The 19,826-nt window shown below is 37.3% G+C and overlaps 1 protein-coding gene across 2 annotated transcripts in view; it reads left to right on the plus strand.

The window, feature by feature from the left end:
• MSH3 (mutS homolog 3) overlaps positions 1–19,826 on the plus strand; it is a 180,909-nt gene that overhangs the window by 70,071 nt on the left and 91,012 nt on the right. For both annotated transcript variants that reach the window (XM_082650995.1, XM_082650996.1), the window contains exon 13: positions 17,431–17,563. In XM_082650995.1, coding sequence (XP_082507121.1) covers positions 17,431–17,563 — 133 coding nt within the window. The remainder of the gene's footprint in view (positions 1–17,430; positions 17,564–19,826) is intronic.

The raw sequence follows: 19,826 nt of genomic DNA on the forward strand, positions 1-19,826 counted from the left end.
GCTGGTAGAGCCTAGATTTAAAATCAGCATTGAATCCATCTTGAACAGCTTCCCATATGGACGGACCAGAGAGAATGTAGTGCTGGTGCTGTTAGTGGGCTCTGTCAACTGAGTCAGTCCCACTAAGGCTGCAGCTCACCACCCCCTAGCCAGCCCACTGTGTTCTCACCGTTGCAGTGGTACAGTACCTCCTCACAGGGCTGCGGTAAGGAATAGAATGAGGCAGTAATCTTCACTGCCAGTTTTGAGCTCTTTATCATATAGCAAGCACTATGCTAGGGGCTTTACGTGCATCGTCTCTTAAACTGCACAGCAGCCTCACTAATGGCTGCATCTTATGCTGTGCTTAGTAAATAGCCATCTTTGGCAAAGGATAGCAGATGCTGTTACTGTTAGTCCTAAGCTTTAAGATACTGTTCTGATGATGATTGGTTACTAAATCACTTCACCTTTTAGTGGGTCATTACGGTTTCTTTTCTTGACCATAAAGACCTTCGGACAGGGGTAACTGACTAGGTAAAGAAGGAATTCTGAAAATGGAAGTATCTACTTTGGTTCAGTATTCAAACAAGATAAAGATACCTCATGGAGCAAAAGCAGACAAGATGGCTTTCTGTAGATAGTGTGCGGACAGCAATATAAGGGGTGTTGCCTTCTGGCTGATAGAAAGGCATCTAAAGCATCCACATTATTATTTTTATTTTATTTGGTTGGTTGAAATATTCAACAGAAACAGACTTGCTAGCAGACTTTTACATGCAAATTAAATTTTTTATTTCTGTTGTTAAATTTGTTTTGTATAAACAGGATTAATTTGAGATAAATTCAGTAGATCGTGTTGTATGCTCTTTGGGGGTTGATCATGTACTCTTTGGGACCCTCCTTTCCCAAAAAGGCTGAGAGAAGGTACTCCATGCATTGAACTCCAGTGCTTTCAAGTATGAACTTTAGACCAGCCTAAAACATATATAGCTGAAAACAGGCACACAAAACTTCTTCCTTTGCCATTTTTATTTTAAATCATAGTTTAAAAACTTTAAGCTTCCTAATCCATTAAAATTGAATTCAGGGACTTCCCTGGTGGTCCAGTGGTTAAGAATCTGCCTGCCAGTGCAGGGGATGAGGGTTCGATCCCTGGTCAGGGAACTGAGATCCCACATGCCCTGGGGCTGAACTCGTGTGCCATAATTAGAGAGCCTGCATGCCACAACTACAAAGCCCATGCCCCACAACTAGAGAGAAGCCTGTGCACCACAACTAAGACCCGACACAGCCAAAAATAAATAAATAAATATTAATAAATAAAAATGTGCTTATAAAAAAAATTGACTTCAAAAGAATTCCAGTTATATCTTAATTGCACTTGCCATGTCTTCCAAACAAATACCTAGAGAAAATCTTCAGCTGATTAGTCAGTAGTTCAGCTATATATTTATTGTTGTTGTTGTTTTAGTACTAACATTAGGTGCCATGCATCCAGGCTAATATTCTGTCTCTGACATAGGCAGCCAAAGGTTAGTTTAAAGCCTAGTTTTCGTCTATAGTGAGATCATACAGCAAATAATTGGTGACAAGGGAACTTAGCAAGCTATAAGGTGGATCTCCCAAAGTTCTTCAAGAGCCATTATTTGTCAGTCGTCCATGAATTCTCTTAAATCCTTTAGGATCTTTTTAACATTTTTAACCTATTTTAGCTTCCAGGGCAATCACACAGTTCATAAATTCAGGACCAAGTGTTTCAAGTTTCAGAGGATTTTCCACTCCCACTACTTTTTATTCTATAAAATGGCCTCTTTGGTGCAAATTTTTCTAGTGACTTTCTAGAAAGTACAAATGGCTTTTACCCTATACTTACTGATTCAAAGAATTCACTTGGGTTATTGAGGTCAGATGTTACTCTACTGAAACCACATTGGCTTTTATAAATAGGCTATGCTTTCTTATGTGTTGTGCCCCATACATTTTATCAGTTCTGTAATTTTAGGCAAGAAGATTCTTCAGTGTAGGTCTCTGGCTTCTTATAACCGAATGCCATGTTGGCAAGCCATTAGTCCTAAGACCTTTTAAAATTAAATTATATTGAATTCATTTTTTTCGAGATTCCATCTTTGAATTTCTTCTGCTTCTTTTAGTTGATATGGTCTTGTCAGTCTTTTATACATATACCATAGGTACTTTATTGGTTTCCTCCACAAGCCCCAAAATGCAAATTCTGCTTGTAAATAGTGACTGGTTGGGAGGGGGGAGGGGCAGAAAACTTTGAAAAATGTGGGATGAGTATCTAAAATGGTATTTTAGGCAAAATATTAATTTCCAAGGCAGATTTGGTCATCTCAGAAGAGTATTCAAGATTCAGTAACTTACCCTGTGTTTTGAAGTATTAAGCAAAGGTAAGTTCTGAGTTTTCTCCGTGAGTACCTCTTCTTCTACCTGCACCTTAAGTGTTGATGTTACCCGTGGTTCTTTCCTGGGGCATCTTCTTACTTTCAGCACTACTTAGGATCTTATCTGTGGCCATGGCTTCTCCTGTAACTCATGTGCAGATGACTTTGTCTCCATTATCTCCCGCAGCTCCAGACCCACACATCCACTAGCATGTCTCTGCCTCAGGAAATGTTCAACATGAGTATGCAGAACAAATTGGAAATAAGACATTTCCTTCAGTGAGATAGTGATTTCTTGGAAATGCAGCTGTGTGTGTCTGTGTGTGTGTGTGTGTGTACATGTGTGTGCAGGTGTGCATACACACTTATAGAACAGCAGATTATTAACCACAAAGGGAACCTGAGAAATCAGTTCCTCCCCTTCTAGTGGATGAACTATTTTGATCAATGATGAAAACATTGTCTCTCTGCAAGAAGTAGTAGTATATCATCTTGCCTTTTTGTAAAATCACTTTTTATGAAAGGCACTCAGATGAAAGCCCTTTCATGAAAGACTTTTTATTAAGGAAACTAAGCATCTCCATGCCTCTGTGTTGCCCTTCTCTGTTTCTATCTGCATTACCCAAAGATGATTTTTTTAAAAATGTATATCTGATTATGTTTTGCTCCCTACTATTTACCGTTCTCACAGCACACTAAGGTGTGATATATTTCTGGACCTTTGTACAGTCTGTTCCCTTTTTCTAAAGTGGAAACTACTCATTTTTGTCTCCCTTACTTGCTGGCTGCTTCTTCAAAGTTTCCTTTGCTCACTGTTCATCTTCTCTGTATCTTTCAAATGTTGGAGTTCCTGAGGCCTGAACCTTAGGAGCTCAGCTTTCTTCCTTCCCTTATCCTTCCCTCCCCTTCTCTTCTCTCCAATGAACTTACCTATGCCCATGACCATAAATATCAAAATGTCAGTGATTCTCAAATTTGTATCTTTGGTCCTTACTCTCCTCTATTCTCCAGGCCTATATATTCAACTCAGGCTCCTAAACACATAGGTGTATCATAGGCATCTCAAACTTAACGTATTCAACCCTATTCCTCCTCCTGGTTCCCTGTCCCCTCCACCTAATGCGTTGCTTGGGCCAGAAACCTGGGAGTTACTCTGGACATTTCCTTTTGACAACCACATCCAATCTAATACTAAGTCCTATGCTTTTACCTCTAAAATATATCCAGAGACTGTGCATGTCTTGCCATCTTGACTGCAGTCAGTCCCACGTGGACTGCTGCAGTATCCTCCTAACTGATCTCTTTTTTGAAAATAAAAGCTGAATCATGTTACTCCCCTGCCTTAAACTCTACATTGGCTTTCCATTGTGCTTCAAATAAAATTAAAATTCCTAAACATGGCTGTTCTGTCCGACTCTCCTCTGCATTCATGCATTCATTGTCGTCTGTTCACTCTGGCCTTCCTTTAGTTCCTGAGCATCCCAGAGCTTTTTCTCTTCTCATGGTCTCTGCATTTACTTGTCTCTCTACCTAAAATATTCTTTTCTTTCTCTTCAGTTTTTACACAGCTAACTGCTTTATTCTTTAGGTTTTACCTTAAAGTGTTAGTTCTTCAGAGAGCGTTTCTCTGACCTCCTGATCTAAATTATGTTCTTCGTATTATTCTTGGATAGTGTATATAGGACTTACTATGATTGGTATTTGTTTATCAGTGTTTGTTTAATATCTGCCCGTCTCACTCAACTGTGTGTTTCATTTATAACAAGCAATTGATAAGTATTTTTCCCCTGTGCTCATTTTTCTACATTTGCACTTTTTAAACAAAATCTGTATTATTAGTGTCAAATACACATAATGTAAAATTTATCTTAATCATTTTTATGTGTACATGTCATTAAGTACAGTACATTCATTAAGTACATTTTAAGTGTATTAAATACGTTAGTATTGTGCAACCATCACCACAGTCCATCTTCAGAGCTCTTTTCATCTTGCAAAACTGAAACTCAGTACACGTTCATGAATAACTTCTCAGTACTCATTTCTCCTAAACTCTGGCAAACACCATGTTACTTTCTGTCTCTATGAAGTTGACTATTATAGGTACCTCATATAAGTGGAATAACACAAGGTTTGTATTTTTGTGACTATCTTACCACTTAGCATAATATCTTCAAGGTTCATTCATGTTGTAGCATATATCAGTATTCCTTTTTTTAAGTTGAGGTATAGTTGTATAGTAGATTCACAACATTATCACTGTGTTGTATACCTGAAACATATAATATTGTAAAACATAGTGATTGAATATTTTTATAGATTATATTCAATTTAAAGTTATTACAAAATAATGGCTATAATTCCGTTTGTACAATATATCCTTGTTTATTCTATACATAATAGTTTGTATCTCTTAATCTCATACCCCTATCTTGCCTCTCCACCTTTCCCTCTCCCCCTTGGTATCCACTAGTTTGTTCTCAATGTCTGTGGAGTCTATTTCTGTTTTGTTATATAAATTTGCTTGTTTTATTTTTTAAATTTCACATATAAGTTATAGAGTAGAATATTTGTCTTTCTCTTTCTGACTTATTTCACAAGCATAATACTCTCTAGGTCCATCCACATTCTTGCAAATGGCAGAATTTTATTCTTTTTTATGGCTGAAGAATATTCCATTGTATAAATATACTAGATCTTCTTTATCGATTCATCTATTGATGGACATTTAGGTTGCTTCCATTTCTTGGCTATTGTAAATAATTCTGCAATGAACATTGGGGTGTATGTATCTTTGTGAATTAGTGTTTTTGTTTTCTTTAGATATATACCCAGCAGGAGAATCGCGGGATCATATGGTAGTTCTACTTTTAGTTTTTTGAGAAACCTCCATGCTCTTTTCCATAGTGGCTGCACCAATTTACAGTCTCGCCAACAGTGTATTAGGGTTCCCTTTTTCCATATCCTCTCCAGCATTTGTTATTTGTAGACCTTTTGATGATAACGATTTTGACAGGTGTGAGGTGATATCCCCTTGTACTTTTGATTTGCGTTTCTCTGGTGATGAGTGACATTGTTCATCTTTTCATGCATCTGTTGGCCATCTGTATATCTTCTTTGGAAAAATGGCTGTTCAGGTCTTCTGCCCACTTTGGAATCCGGTTGTTTTTATTTTATTTTTTTTGATATTGAGCTGTATGAGCTGTTTTTATATTTTGGATATTAGCTCCTTATTGGTCATATCATTTGCAAATATTTTCTCCCGTTCAGTAGGTTGTCTTCTAATTTTGTTGATGGTTTCCTTTGCTGTGCGAAAGCTTTTAGGTTTAATTAGGCACCATTTGTTTATTTTTGCTTTTATTTCTTTTGCCTTAGGAGACAGATCCAAAACAATATTGCTACAATTTATGTCAAAGAGTGTTCTGCCTATGTCCTCTTTTAGGAGTTTTACGGTTTCAGGCCTTTTATTTAAGTCTTTAATCCATTTTGAGTTTATTTTTGCATATGGTGTGAGGAATGCTGTCATTTCATTGATTTACATATAATTGTTCAGTTTTCCCAGTACCACTTACTGAAGAAGCTGTCTTTTGTCCACTGTACATTCTTGCCTTCTTTGTCATAGATTAATTGACCATACGTACATTAATTGACCATGGGCTCTCTATTCTGTTCCATGGATCTATGTGTCTGCTTTCTGTGCCAGTATCCTACTGTTTTGATTACTGTGGCTTTGTAGTATAGTCTGGTAAGTATTTATTGAATGGATAATGAAAAGAAAGTCCTTAAAGTCATTAAAGTCCTAACTCAGACTCCTCCTTTGAGAAGTCCTCCTTGTTCTCCTTCCTCCCATTATAGAAAGTTATCTACTCTCAATTATGTCCTGTTTCTTACTACTTCACCCCAAACACACACATAGAATACACTGGCAGCTCATAGTACTTTGAATATAACAGATGATTAAGAAACTATGAACAAATGAATCCATTTGAAAATCTTAGGGTTCTCAGTAGGCTTTGAAAATAAAGACAAACCTATATAAGGGAAGTTTAATTTTCTGAGAAAAACTTCTTGATTGTAAAAGAACCTTAGAAGCAGTTTTCTTTCATGTGATTCCTTGTTTTAGTGCCACAGACTTGGTTCTGAGAAATCATTTCTTCTCTTTTAGTGGAATAATTGCTTGTTCAGGTGTGAAAACATTGTACTTAACAGTGGAAGAAATGGTGTGGCGACATCTTGCATTCTTGTCAAACCCCTAGTGGAATTAAAATAGATAGAAGTTGATCAGAGAAAGTCATGTGACTTAGTAAGGAAGCCAGGCTGGGTGACAGGAAGGGGCTATCATCCACCTCAGGCATAGCTAGTTTTAAGTATCATGTAAAAAGGTCTAGCTCGTAACTCTAAACCCATCTGAATCAGAATTTATTTGCTTGGAAATATTTGGGGTCAACGTGATTTTCATATGGCTCTTAAAGACCATACCTGTAGAATCTGAATTACATAATTGGTGATTTAGACAGTGTATTAGTTTACTATGGCTGCTGAAACAAAAGTACCACAAACTGGGTGGCTTAAATGGCATAAATTTGTCTCACAGTTCTGGAGGCTAGAAGTCCAAGATCAAAATGTCAGTGGGCCTGTGAGGGAGAATCTATTCAGTGTCTCTCTCTTAGCTTCTGGTGGTTTGCTGGCTTGGAGATGTGTTGTCTTTTATCTCTGCCTTTATGTTCACATAGTATTCTCCCTGTGTGCATTTCTCTTCATGTGGCATTCTTTTAATAAGAATAGAGTCAAATTGGATTAGGGGCCTACCCTATTCTAGTATGACCTCATCTTAACTAATTACATCTACAATAACCCTATTTTCAAGTAAGGTCACATTCTGAGGTACGGAGGTCTTCGACATATATTTTTGGGGGGACACAGTTCAATCCATAACAGATAGGCTCAATTATTTCATATCTTTCCTCTTCCTGGCATGGGCAGATCAAATGTACACATCTCTGGAATGGAAACAAGTGTTTTGATGATTATTTAAATGTATCACACATTTTTTCAATATCTGTAGTGAGATTGTAAAGAACACTGAATTTTGTAAATTGCAAACATTATGCAATTTTGCTCCTATAGTACAGTATTCTGAAAAATCTTTACTCTCCCTTACCTTTGAAAAACATTCTGGATTGTATCTGTCCAGGTGAAGGTATTTATGCAAAATGTTAGATTGATTTTAGGGATGAAAATGAGACATATTTTTTTAAAAAAAGAAAGGGAAATGTTTGGTAGAAAGGAGCAGACGTCCAAATCTAAGAGTTGAGGAAAGAAGAGTAGCCAGGGTGGGAAGAGGGAAGTGCTGAGGCTTGAGAGGTGAGGTCTGTTCCTCTGTAAACTAGTCTCTATGTGGGGGGAAGCAGAAGATGAAAACTCAAGAGGATCATATGAGTGGAAAGAAAATGGCAGAAAGGGAAACCAGGTCTAACTGGTGTTTCATCTGGTTTTTCAGCTGCATTTTTCATCTGTGTTATCTCTGTTCTTTCAACTATCCTCAGAGATGGTTACTGCTTCTATATTATAGATGAGAAAAACTGACACTCAGGTTCATTAACTGAGATCATCCAGCAAAGCACATAGGGCTATGTCTGAAAGCACAGTTTTGGAGTTAATGAGACACTTGAGCTTGTTCTGATTCCCTCATTCAGTTGTGTCACTTGGGTCACGTTATGAACTTTTGTACACCTCAGTTTCTTTACCTGTAAAATGGGAATTGCATTACCTACCCCATAGTGGTGTTGTGAGGACCAAATAAGATGGTACATATAAAGGATTACTGTGGTTCCTGACATCAGTTGTGCAGTCAAGAAGATAGCTGTGAGCTTTGTGATACCAAAAAATTGTAAGCAACCTAGCTATTAGTAGGGGAATGGAAAAATAGTTATCTGGTCATACATTAGAATATCATATGGCAGTTAAAATGAATGACTCAAGTCTACATGTTTCAATGTGGATAAATCTCATAAAAACAATGTTATAAAAGAATACATAGAGCACAATAACCATTTATCTGAACTTTGTAACACATTTGTGTTGTTTAGGGGTTCAGACATAAGTGGTAGAAATATAAAAATAGGAAGTAGAAAGGATATTTACTAACATCAGGAAAATGGTCACTTCTGGGAAGGGAGGAAAGGGAAAGAAATACAGCTGGGGTAGTGTTTTATGTGTGTTTGCAATGTTTTATTCTTAAAAAGTAAATAATATAGAGAATATAATACATACATAAACACACACACACATATGAATTTTTTAAATGGTACTGCTACCACCCCTTCACCCCCATTCTGATCAGGTAAAAGCGAGATTCAAACCCAAGCCCATCTCTCTGGAAAGCCCATGTTAGACTTGAGAGCATCTGTTTTCCACCACATCTTGTTTTAGAAAGATGGGAAGACAGTCATAAGATGACCTGGCTGGGGGGCTTCCAGTCGTGACAGGAAGGAGGCTGTGTGCCCATGATGTCAGTTGTCCAGTATCTGTCCTGGTCAGTTCTCCTGAATCTGGTACATCCCTGTATTTTATCTTTTGCCTGTAGCTATAGTCAGAATCATGAGGAGAATTTTCAAGGACCACTGGTAAGGAGGTAGAGCCTTTGTGTGAGTCCCTTCTCACATGACGCAACCATTAGCATTTGAGGACTGTCATTGTATGTGATTGGGCTTGGATCACAGCCTTTCTCTTTTATTTAATACTTTAACTTGTCTGAGTCCTGGGAATTTAGGAAGCTCAACTTTCTGTTCTGATTGACCAAGTGCACATTAACACTTAGTAGTATAAGATAGTTATTTTAAACTTATTTATTTATTTTTGGCTGTGTTGGGTCTTCGTTGCTGCTTGCGGGCTTTCTCTAGTTGCGGTGAGCGGGGGCTACTCTTTGTTGTGGTGCATGAGCTTCTCACTGCGTTGGCTTCTTTTGCTACAGAGCATGGACTCTGGGTGCACGGGCTTCATTAGTTGTGGCACGCAGCCTCAGTAGTTGTGGCTCGCAAGCTCTAGAGCACAGGCTCAGTAGTTGTGGTGCATGGGCTTAGTTGCTCCGTGGCATGTGGGATCTTCCCGGACTAGGGATCAAACCCATGTCCCTTGCATTGGCAGGCAGATTCTTAGCCACTGTGGCACCAGGGAAGTCCCAGATAGTTATTATTAATTTTGTATTATTTAGTGTCAATGACAGTGTTCCTACTCTCAAGGAGTGTCTAATCTAATTTGGTCAAGGTGTAATCTAATGAGGAGAAGGAGATGCAAGTGATGGAAACTTTTTTTTTTTTTTTGATGGAAACTTTTATACCTGAAATAAAATGCTGTGACTCACTGTATAGCTCAATAACATAATTAGAACAAATGAAGAATACTTTTATAATTCAAATTAGATTTTTATAAAACTGCTTAAGAGAATTAAGCATGCTAAGTTTATTCTTGGCATTTAAATCACACCAATATTTAAGAAAATTGAAAATTGTTGGTTTTAGGAAATAGGTCCTTGACTAGATTTTTGTGTAATTTTCTAAAGTACATTTTAGTGATAGCTAATCTTCTTGAATAATTAAATGACTTTTATTTTGGTAAACCCATATGTTTCGAGTATTAATATTTGTATGTCTAATTTATAGCCCTGGCCTAAATGACAAAGTAATAGAATATTATATATTTGCTCCACTTAACATTTAGTTTATATTAGCAAAACTAAATGCCATTTTAACTCTGGAACTTCCTGAAATTAATTACACGAGGAGGCTCTGTTTATTCTTTGTGGTTTCCCATGTTCCATGAGCCTGCCAACAAATGTTCACCTGTGGTGACTCTGCTCTTACTCAGCCCAGTGAGACACACTACTTCTCATAAATGGGAAGGAAGAGTGGTGGGTGAAGCATAACTGGGAGCTGTGACTGATTGGTGTTGACCCCATGCCTCTTTTCCTTTGCTGTGTGGATGCGAGTGAGAGCAGAGAAGGGGACTGCTGCCACCAAGAAAAAAGTGACCCTAAATGCCTCTTACCCAAACGTCTGCCCTGTTATTGCATGTGGATTAACCAGCATCTTTTGGGAGGCAGTCTATTCAGGAACATTTAGCTGGTCTCTGCTTTGTACTATAGTTGCCAAGTTTCCAAGAATTCTTAACCACAGGCCCACCTTCACTCAGGTTTGTTATTTTAATTTGTTTTATCTCTGTGGTCTGGCAATTTCTAAGTTATGAAATTTATTTAAAATTGTCCCATTGTGCATTATGGTTCCTAGCGAAAGCAAATACAGGTCCTCCCTGAAGGGATACACTCTCATCTAGGCCTCCTAGGAATTTCAAAGAGCAAGTTCTGCTGTAAGCTCATAAACCGTAATTACAAAAGATGTGGAGAAACAAGTAATCATGAGTTGAGTCCGCAGAAATTATAAAACAGTAGACTTAGAATCCCAAGACCTTCAGATAAGGGGATTATAAAGATAAATATTGAACCACCAAGTTAAAAAAAATACAAAAGAGAATAAAAACATGAGCACAGAACAAAAATACCATCAAAAGAGATCAGGTTGATTTTTTAAGAAGAACTACATACAACTTTTAGAAATGGTGGGTGGGTTAGACCAGAATAGATGCAATATCTGAATTCCAAGATGATATCTGAAGAAATTACCTAGAGTGTAGCACAGAAAGATAGTGTGATCAGAGATAGAAGAGACTGAAAGACAAATCAGGTCTAACATAATCCTCATCAGATTTCCAGTAGAAGAAAATGAGAATAGGAAAAGAGAGACAGTATTCAAAGAGATAGAAGATGAGAGTTTCTCATATTTCATGAAAGATGTGACTCCTTAGGTTTAGAAAACACAATTGAATCAAAGTGCAATTGAAAACAAACAAGAATTCCACATTTTGCTAAATCATGATGAAACTACACATAACACTGAATCAGAGACAAAAATCCTATAGAGAGCAAAGAAAGATCACCTGTAAAGTAATGGAAATTATATAACTGATTTGATTTCTAATTTCTACCTGTTCTGTAATTCATCTGCTTTCTTTTGACAATGTCTTTTGAATTTATTATTTTTTATCATTCAGCCCCACACCCCACAAAGCTTGGTAGTTTTTATGTCTCTTCCTGTTGTCTGTTGTTTCTATTGCTTCTTACTCATCTCATTTCTTTTTATGCTTGAATGCTGGTTATATTATTTAGAAATTTTATTTTTAAGAATAAAGTGAGAGAGCAGCACTATTTACAATAGACAAGACATGGAAACAACCCAAGTGCCCATCATCAGACAATTGGCTTAAGAAGATGTGGTATATATATATGCAATGGAATATTACTCAGCCGTTAAAAATGAGTGAAATAATGCCATTTGCAGCAATATGATTGGACCTAGAGAATATTATACTTAGTGAAAGTCAGAGAAAGACAAATACTATATGATATCACTTATATGTGGAATCTAAAGATAATACAAATAAATTTATATATAAAACAGAAACAGACTCACAGACACAGAAAACAAACTTATGGTTAACAAAGGGGAAGGGGAGGGAGGGAGGGAGGGACAAATTAGGAGTATGAGATTAACAGATACAGACTACTATACATAACAATAGATAAACTGTATAGCAAAGGGAATCATATTCAGTATCTTATGATAACTTATAATGGAATGTAATCTGAAAAAAATGAAACACTTTGCTCTACATCTGAAACTAACACAATATGGTAAATCAACTATACTCCAATAAAAATAAATAAATAACATGAGAGCTAAGATGAAGGTGTCTTTTCCCAAAGAAGATTTTCATTTGCTCCTGCCAGATTCTCAGTGATACTTCCAGTCTGGAACATCTTAATCCAGGTTCAGTGTTTGACATGTTTCAGTTCATCCAAATGATGCTCACCTACTCTACAAGTTTACCCTTACTATGAGGCCAGCTTATTTTTACAGCAGATCCTTCTGGCATATCTTTTTAGTGCAAAAGTGGTTTTGACTGCTGGATTATTTCTTTGGGTTCTTGCTTTCTTTTAGATTTTAGTATAGTTTTTCCTTACCATTTTTTTAGTCCTTTGATGCTTTCATGAACGTGTTTTATGTTTTGTTTGGCTTTTTGAATTGTCCGCAGTGGGAGGGATGGTCTGAAAATACCCATTCCCATTATCATCAAAAACACAAATCATATTCATGCTCTTTTCAAAGACTCAGGTTTGTGGCCTGAACCAATAATGGAAGGTAGCTGTCAGAAAATTGTTCTGTTTAATATTCTGAAAAGGGTGAATTGTCTCTTGGTAAAATGATGCCTCATTTGAACATGAGTAATAAAAATCCTTAAAAACTTGGGTGATTTACAATTTGCAACAAAGTACATATTGAGAATAGCTCTTTAGAATGTAATTTCATAAATAAAATAAACTCTTTCGTGATCTATAAGATTTTGAGCGTGATATTTGCACTCTCCATCTTCTATTTTTGCAATTGGTGCTTTATAAGCACTCAGTAATTGTTCATTGAATGAATGAGTGAATAGTGTATGTGAAAGGCAAAGCTAGGTGGATTCAAATAATGATGGTTAGGCCCTAGGAGAAGGCCTGTGATTCATGTTTCTACCAGAAAGTTGTTTAGGTAGTTGGTTTAGCCATATCGCATGAGTAATGTGTTAATGTCTGAATTTAATTTACTCATTTTATATCATCTGTCTTTAGAGCTAACCTTTCAGTAAAAAATCAGAACAAACAGCAACAACGAAAAACCTCTCCCCAGTAGTTTACTTCTTTCCTCCCCAAATAACCTGATGTTAGAATTATAGAGGCATCTCCACAAATAGCAACCAGCAGGTACAGACTGATCACATGTCCTTACTATGGCAGTAGCTATAGGTGATACACTGTGTTTCTGAGTGACAGTCACATACAACAGACATTAACGTCATCACTCAGTTCATCTTCAAATGTGAAGGCCTCCAGTGACACCCACATTTACTCGTTGGATCTTTGGTGGTGAAGAAGAATATTTGTCATCCCCAGGACCTCACATTCATTGTTTTTTTGTCATATGGAATGAAATGAATGACTCAGGTGTCCTCTTTTCATTTGTTTAGAATGTATCATGTGATAAGATCAGTTGTAGAATACCATAGGGCATCTTGGAATAATATCTTTATCCTCGTTTAATTGACAGTGCTATTTCCTGTTTTGTTGATCTCTCTCATTGACTGCACCAAAATAATTGTTTTCTGTTCTGGTGGTCTGACCTATTATTTTATTACGGTTATTTAGAAAGTCTTATACCTGTTAATTAAAGAACAGTTCTAAGATATACCATTTTATTTAAAAAACTTGATTAGAAGTCATTTTTCATTGATTTGCATTCTGCTTATAGGAGATAAAAGTGGAAGTATAGCTGCCCCAGTGATGAGAAATTCGTGGTGGTAAACAGTGCCTCACACCCTCTCCCCGTCTCCCCCTCTCCCTGCCCGTGTTAGACATCTGTAGTTGGTTATGGCATTCTTTCTCAATGTACCTACTAACCAATCTTAGTACAGTACTTCAGGTCACTACGACCAGTCAGATGTAGCACTTGAGATGCCAGAACTAGCTTTCCTTGTGTAATCCTTTCCTGTTCACTTTGCACAAAACACCTTTTTGCATATCTATGCCTAAAGGCTTGTCTACACATAGTTATTTCCAAGCTTATGTTTTGGGTGCTGTTTCTCCCTCCCCTGAGCTGTTCTCTGTGATGCCTACCAAACAAATTTCATAACCAAATAAAGATCTCTGTAATAATAATGGTGGTAACAGCTAACATGTATTGAGTAGTTACTATGTACCAGGCAATGTGCTAAGTGCTTAATGTGTATTATTTCATTGAATTCTTGTAACAACTCTATGAGTTAGGGACCATTATTATTTCCATTTTATAGATGGAGAAAATAGGGCAAGTTTAAATTACTGGTAAATGGAAGAGCCTGGATTTGAACTGAGGTCATTTACGTTTTCAGCCCAAATTCTTAACCTCTGAGCTGTTACCTCCCTAACAAGTAAAGGCTGGGTTAATGTGAAAGTGATTCATAGTGAACAGGCTTTTGTCTGGGCTGTCACAAGGCTAAAAAAAGCTACTACCTTTCTATTTTCCAAGAAAGTATTTTTTTAAAAGTCTTTTGGAAGACTTCATAAATGTGATTTAGGTTTTTATTAACCTCTTTTGCTTTTATCTTTCCATATTTCAGACAACCTTTATAATCTTTGAGGGAGTAGCTATCTGGCTGTCTTTTATACATTCACAGATGGCATTATTTTATCTGTCCTCATACCATCTGCAGCATCAACTTAATCTATTTCAATTGGTGTCATCTTTCATTTGTGCAGGAGTGAGTTATTAAAATAAAACTTTATATTTGTATAGCATTTGGGGTAAACGTTGTGATAAAATAAATCAGTGTTTTACCCTAACAATCTTATGCAAAGAAAATTTAATTTTTTATTTTTTCACCTCATCTTGATTTATTTTATATGTAGTCTTTGAAATTCAATTGAATCAAATTCAACAGCTACTTATTGAGCACGTATCATGATCTCAGAACTATGGGACTGAAGAAATGATCCCCATTCTCACCAAGCTTACTGTCTAGCAGTAAAGATAGTAGAGAAGTAAATACAGTTGTAAGTTCCACTATGGAAAGAAAACAGAGGGTTGTATGGAAAAGGATGGCAAAGGATGAAATATAGTCTAGTGAGTCTAGAAAGCCCTTTCAGAGGAAGAGTGAGAAGGAGTTTGCCAAAGTGGAAGCTGGTAGGCAGTAGGAAAGGGGAAAGGAGTCTTCAAGGCAGAGTGAGGAGCAGATGATAAAGCCCTGATGTCAGAGAACTTGGAGTGACCGTGATGTTGGGAGAAGTTCAGTCCAGCTGGAACTTAGAGTGAAAGGAAGAGAGTGACAGGTGATCTGAGACGAGACTTGTGAGGTAAGCAGGGATCAGTTGTCTGAAAGGTCAGTTAAGGATTCTGGATTTGAATCTAAGATTAATGGCAGGTCATTGATGAGCTTAAGGCAGAGGTATGGCATGAACAAGTTTGGGTTCTAGGAAGACCACTCAGGCTACAGTGTAGAGAATGGATTGGAAAAAGGGACAAAAGTGCGCATGGGGTGGAAAGTTAGGAGGCTGATTTGGTAGAACATTTCTCTTTGTGAGAAATGATTTTTACTTAGACTAGGGTAGTGGCAATAGACATGGAAAGAACTGAATAGATTTAAGAGGTCATCCCATTGAGAATGGAAGAATCAGCCTGTGTGTCTACAAAGCTCTGGCTTGTTCTACTTTGTCATGCTAAACCAAATGCCTGTTCTCCATAGCAGAGGATGAGCCAGAGACAAAATGGAACAAAAATGAGACCTGGGGACTTCCCTGGTGGTCCAGTGGTTAAGACTCTGGGCATCCAATGCAGTGGGCCTGGGTTTGATCCCTAGTCAGGGAACTAAAGATCCCGCATGCCGCAACTAAGACCTGGTGCAGCCAAATAAATAAATATATTTTTAAAAAATGAGACCTGAAGTTAGTATCTGTTTTGTGAATTCACAAGATAGTTATAAGGATAACAAAGATAAAAGCACTTAATTAATTGTGAAATACTCAATTTAATAGTTATCTAGGCAGGATTCTGATATAGGTTTGCCCTTCACATCAGCGTATATGATATCAACAGAACTTTGATAGATGTGTATTCAACAGCTGATGGCCCCATTTCCCCCCAAATGTCAGTTCATTCTTTCATTTGCTTGCTTGTTTGTTCATTCATTGATCCAAAAAGCATTTACTAAAGACCCGTTTTCTACTAGATATGTTTACTTATTTCAGTCTTTTCACATATGGCCATCATACCCAGTGTAGGCCTTTGATGTGTATAGGTGCTGGATGGGCCTTATCTCATTTAGCACACATTTAGTCAGGTTTCCATGTTGAGTTGACAGAGTCTCACCATTTCTCCCCAAGCGGCCCATCACTTTGGGTGTAGCCATTCATAAAATCCTGCAGCCTTGGCCTCCCGTGTCTCCTGATGTTTTTCCTCTGCACTTTCCTTTTTGTTGTTTTGGCTGTGCTGTACGACACGCGGGATCTTAGTTCCCTGACCAGGGATCGAAACCCGTGCCCCCTGCAGTGGAAGCGTGGAGTCTTAACCACTGGACCGCCAGGGAAGTCCCATCCTCTGCACTTTCTATTGCTGCTCCCAGTCTTTGCCCAGGCTCAGTGTGCCTAGTCCCATTTCAGTCAAACACTTGATCAATTCAACCACCACCACCAAGTATTCTCTCAAAAAAGTTGGTTAGCTGAAAGAATTGCTTTTTGATTGAGATGGTCCGTCCTTTCAGTCAGAGTAGAAAATTCATTTGCCCACCGTAGACCCATTTTATTAGCCAGGTAATACAAGCAATGGTAGCAAGTAAATTTTCAATCTCAGTGGTTTAAATACAATACAAGTTTATTTTTTGCTAATGAAACGTTCATTTGGTAGCAGATGTGGGAGTGGAGGGTTTTCTGCTCTACTCACACACCCATGCTGATGGAGTCAGCAGGTGAGGGGCTCACAGAATTGTCCTGGACTCAACATCCAGTTGGCAAAGGGGGAAAGAGTGAATGTGGAAGATCACAGGAGGTTTTATGGGCCAGGGCTAAAAGTGGTGTAATCATTCCTACCCACATTTCACTGGCTAGAACTTGGGTACACGGCCATACCTCACTGCAGGGGAGGCTGGGAAGTGTAGTCTGTGTGTTTGCTCTGGAGGAAGGAAAACTTAAGGAGCCAGTCTCTGCTGGCTAGTTAATGACTAGCCATCTAGTTAATGACTTTCCTTGTGTGGTACCTGCTCTTCGATTTCGATGATAAGGGGCAGAGAAGGGCCAGAGGTGTGGAGGAAGAGTCTCCTTTGTTCTTTTCTAAGTGGCTGCTCTCACAGTGCTGGGCATCAGAGTGGGAAATGTCTGCAGTCTGAGTTCCTAACATATCTGATAATTGCCATTACTCTGTTCTCACAGGGAGATAAATGCTCGACTTGATGCTGTATCTGAAGTTCTCCATTCAGAATCCAGTGTGTTTGGCCAGATAGAAAATCATCTACGTAAATTGCCTGACATCGAAAGAGGACTCTGTAGCATTTATCACAAAAAAGTAAGTGTGATAGAAATCGAATCTTTTAAAACTGATAATGTTCTTCAGCTTGAGGACACCAGGTGCTAATGGGAAACATCTCAGAGCTTTATTTTTATTTTATTTTGTAAAATCTTGCAGCTAACATGAGAGAATCCTTAGAGATTTTAATTGCACAAACTGAGATTATTCCAATTTTTGCATTGTAAATAGTAAAGTTTGCCCACTTTTGTTAACTATAGCAATACATAGAGGCCCTTCTGTTATAATACAGGATGTTCTCCTGTTTCAACCTCAAAGTATGGACCATCATCAAAATAGGAAATCTACTTAGACCATCTACTTTTAGAAAGAGATGCCTTATTTCTTTTGACCTCAGAACAACTTCTTATTTCTCCTTCTTAACTGAAGGAGAAATCTGCTAGTAAAATATTTGTGGTGGTATTAATATGCAGACAAGTTTGGATATTGAGTGTAAGTAAAAAGCATTCCTTTGATTTTCATCACTTAAGCTTTACAGTTTAAGTCATAACAGTAACAAGTGAGGTTTGTTAGAGAAATAATTTGCTTTATCTTCAAAATGTGCCTAAAATTTTTAAAAATTATCAATTAGTTATATTTATCGTTGTTAATAAACTTTTTATAGTGTCTTACCTACTGCAGAAGTCACTCACATACATTAGACCCTTTGTTCCTTGTAAAAAAAAACTTCATGAGGTTGAGAAGGTTTAGCACCTTCTTACTGGTGAGAAATTATGTATATTGCTGTCTTTATATAATGCTACAACAGCTTGCATTACCTTGACTAAATGATGATGCTAAGAAGAGGGTTAGTAACTTATTACTAAGTGACAGAATTCATATTTAAATGAGGGTCCTTGATGGGGTTTTAGTGGCTTACATTTTTGGACATTACCATTTTTGATGTAGTAGCAGTTTTGAATACCACTGCATTTTTTTCCCTGGTTGTCCCTACATAAGCAAATTTTATTTTTTGCCCAAATGTAAACCCTTGCCAATTTAATAATTTTATTGTAGAACTTTTTTTATGTGCCCAAACTTTAGTTGTGACCAATTTTTCATGAGTCTTTACTTTTTTTAGGCCTTTTCCCCCACAAAGTTTTACTAGAATAATAACTACTGCTTCCAAGAATACTTGCAGCGCCCAAGAGGACTTACGTAACTGTTCCATATGCTTCGGCTACATTTGAAAAGAAAGAACAAGTTGAAATTGGGAAATACTAACCCCTAGGGAAAAAATGTGTGCATTGGTTAAGGGGTTTGCGGCATCTGTTGTACCATCGCTTGGTGCACTGTGTTGTTGTTTTGCTGCCAATACTAGAGGCTGCCCTGGTAGTTGAAAGTCTTATGGTTGACTCTTTTGAGGTTACAGAATGGATGTCAAACCATTTGTTATTTTGTTTTCGACCTTAACCCAGTGGCTGACAATCAGGGCTTATAACCGTTCATCAAGCAACAGATCTCCAAACACATTGCCTTCACTACTTGAAAGGATTCACTGACAGATGTTAGAGGTTTTTGTTTTTCTCAAAAGAAAATAGGAGCAAAGCTGAAAAAATTATCAATTGCTAATCAGAAGAGCTGAATCAAACTATCCATGGCATCAAAATGGATGCAGTGATTTCTATTATGCCTTCCTGCCTCTCTTTAAACTGTACTTTAATATTTGCATTTCATGAAGTTTGTGTACTTATAAAAGTTTAAAACTCTGGTAAATGTCAGAATCTAGTTCTTTTTTAAATTGAGGTATAATTGATAAACAACGTTATTGTAGTTTCAGGTATCAATATATAACATAAGGATTCAATGTGTGTGTGTGTGTGTATATATATATATATATATATATGTTGCAGAATGATCACAACAGTAAGTCTGGTTAACATCCTTTACCATTGCATACTTACAAAGTTTTTTTTGTTTTCTCTTGATGAGAACTTTTAAGGTCTACTCTTTTAGCAACTTACAAATACTTTTCGACCATCTTCACTCATTTTGCTCACACAACCACCCCCTGCAACCACTAACGTGTGCTCTGTATCTATGAATTTGGGTTTTCTGTTTTTGTTTTTGTTTTTAGATTCCACGTATGATGGAATATGATCCTTTTAAAGGTAACCAACAGGCAGAGTAGGAATGACTTTTTAGAGTTTCAGACTATACTAAAGGGACTTGTGACTCACTCAGAAGCTGTTCCTTGTTGCTGTTTCAGTGTTTACACAAGAATGTGCCTAAAGATTGATTTGAAAAGCGAAGATTAGAAATG

Source organism: Grampus griseus (genome assembly GCF_964374135.1).
Source record: "Grampus griseus genome assembly, chromosome: 3".
Taxonomy (NCBI): Eukaryota; Metazoa; Chordata; class Mammalia; order Artiodactyla; family Delphinidae; genus Grampus; species Grampus griseus.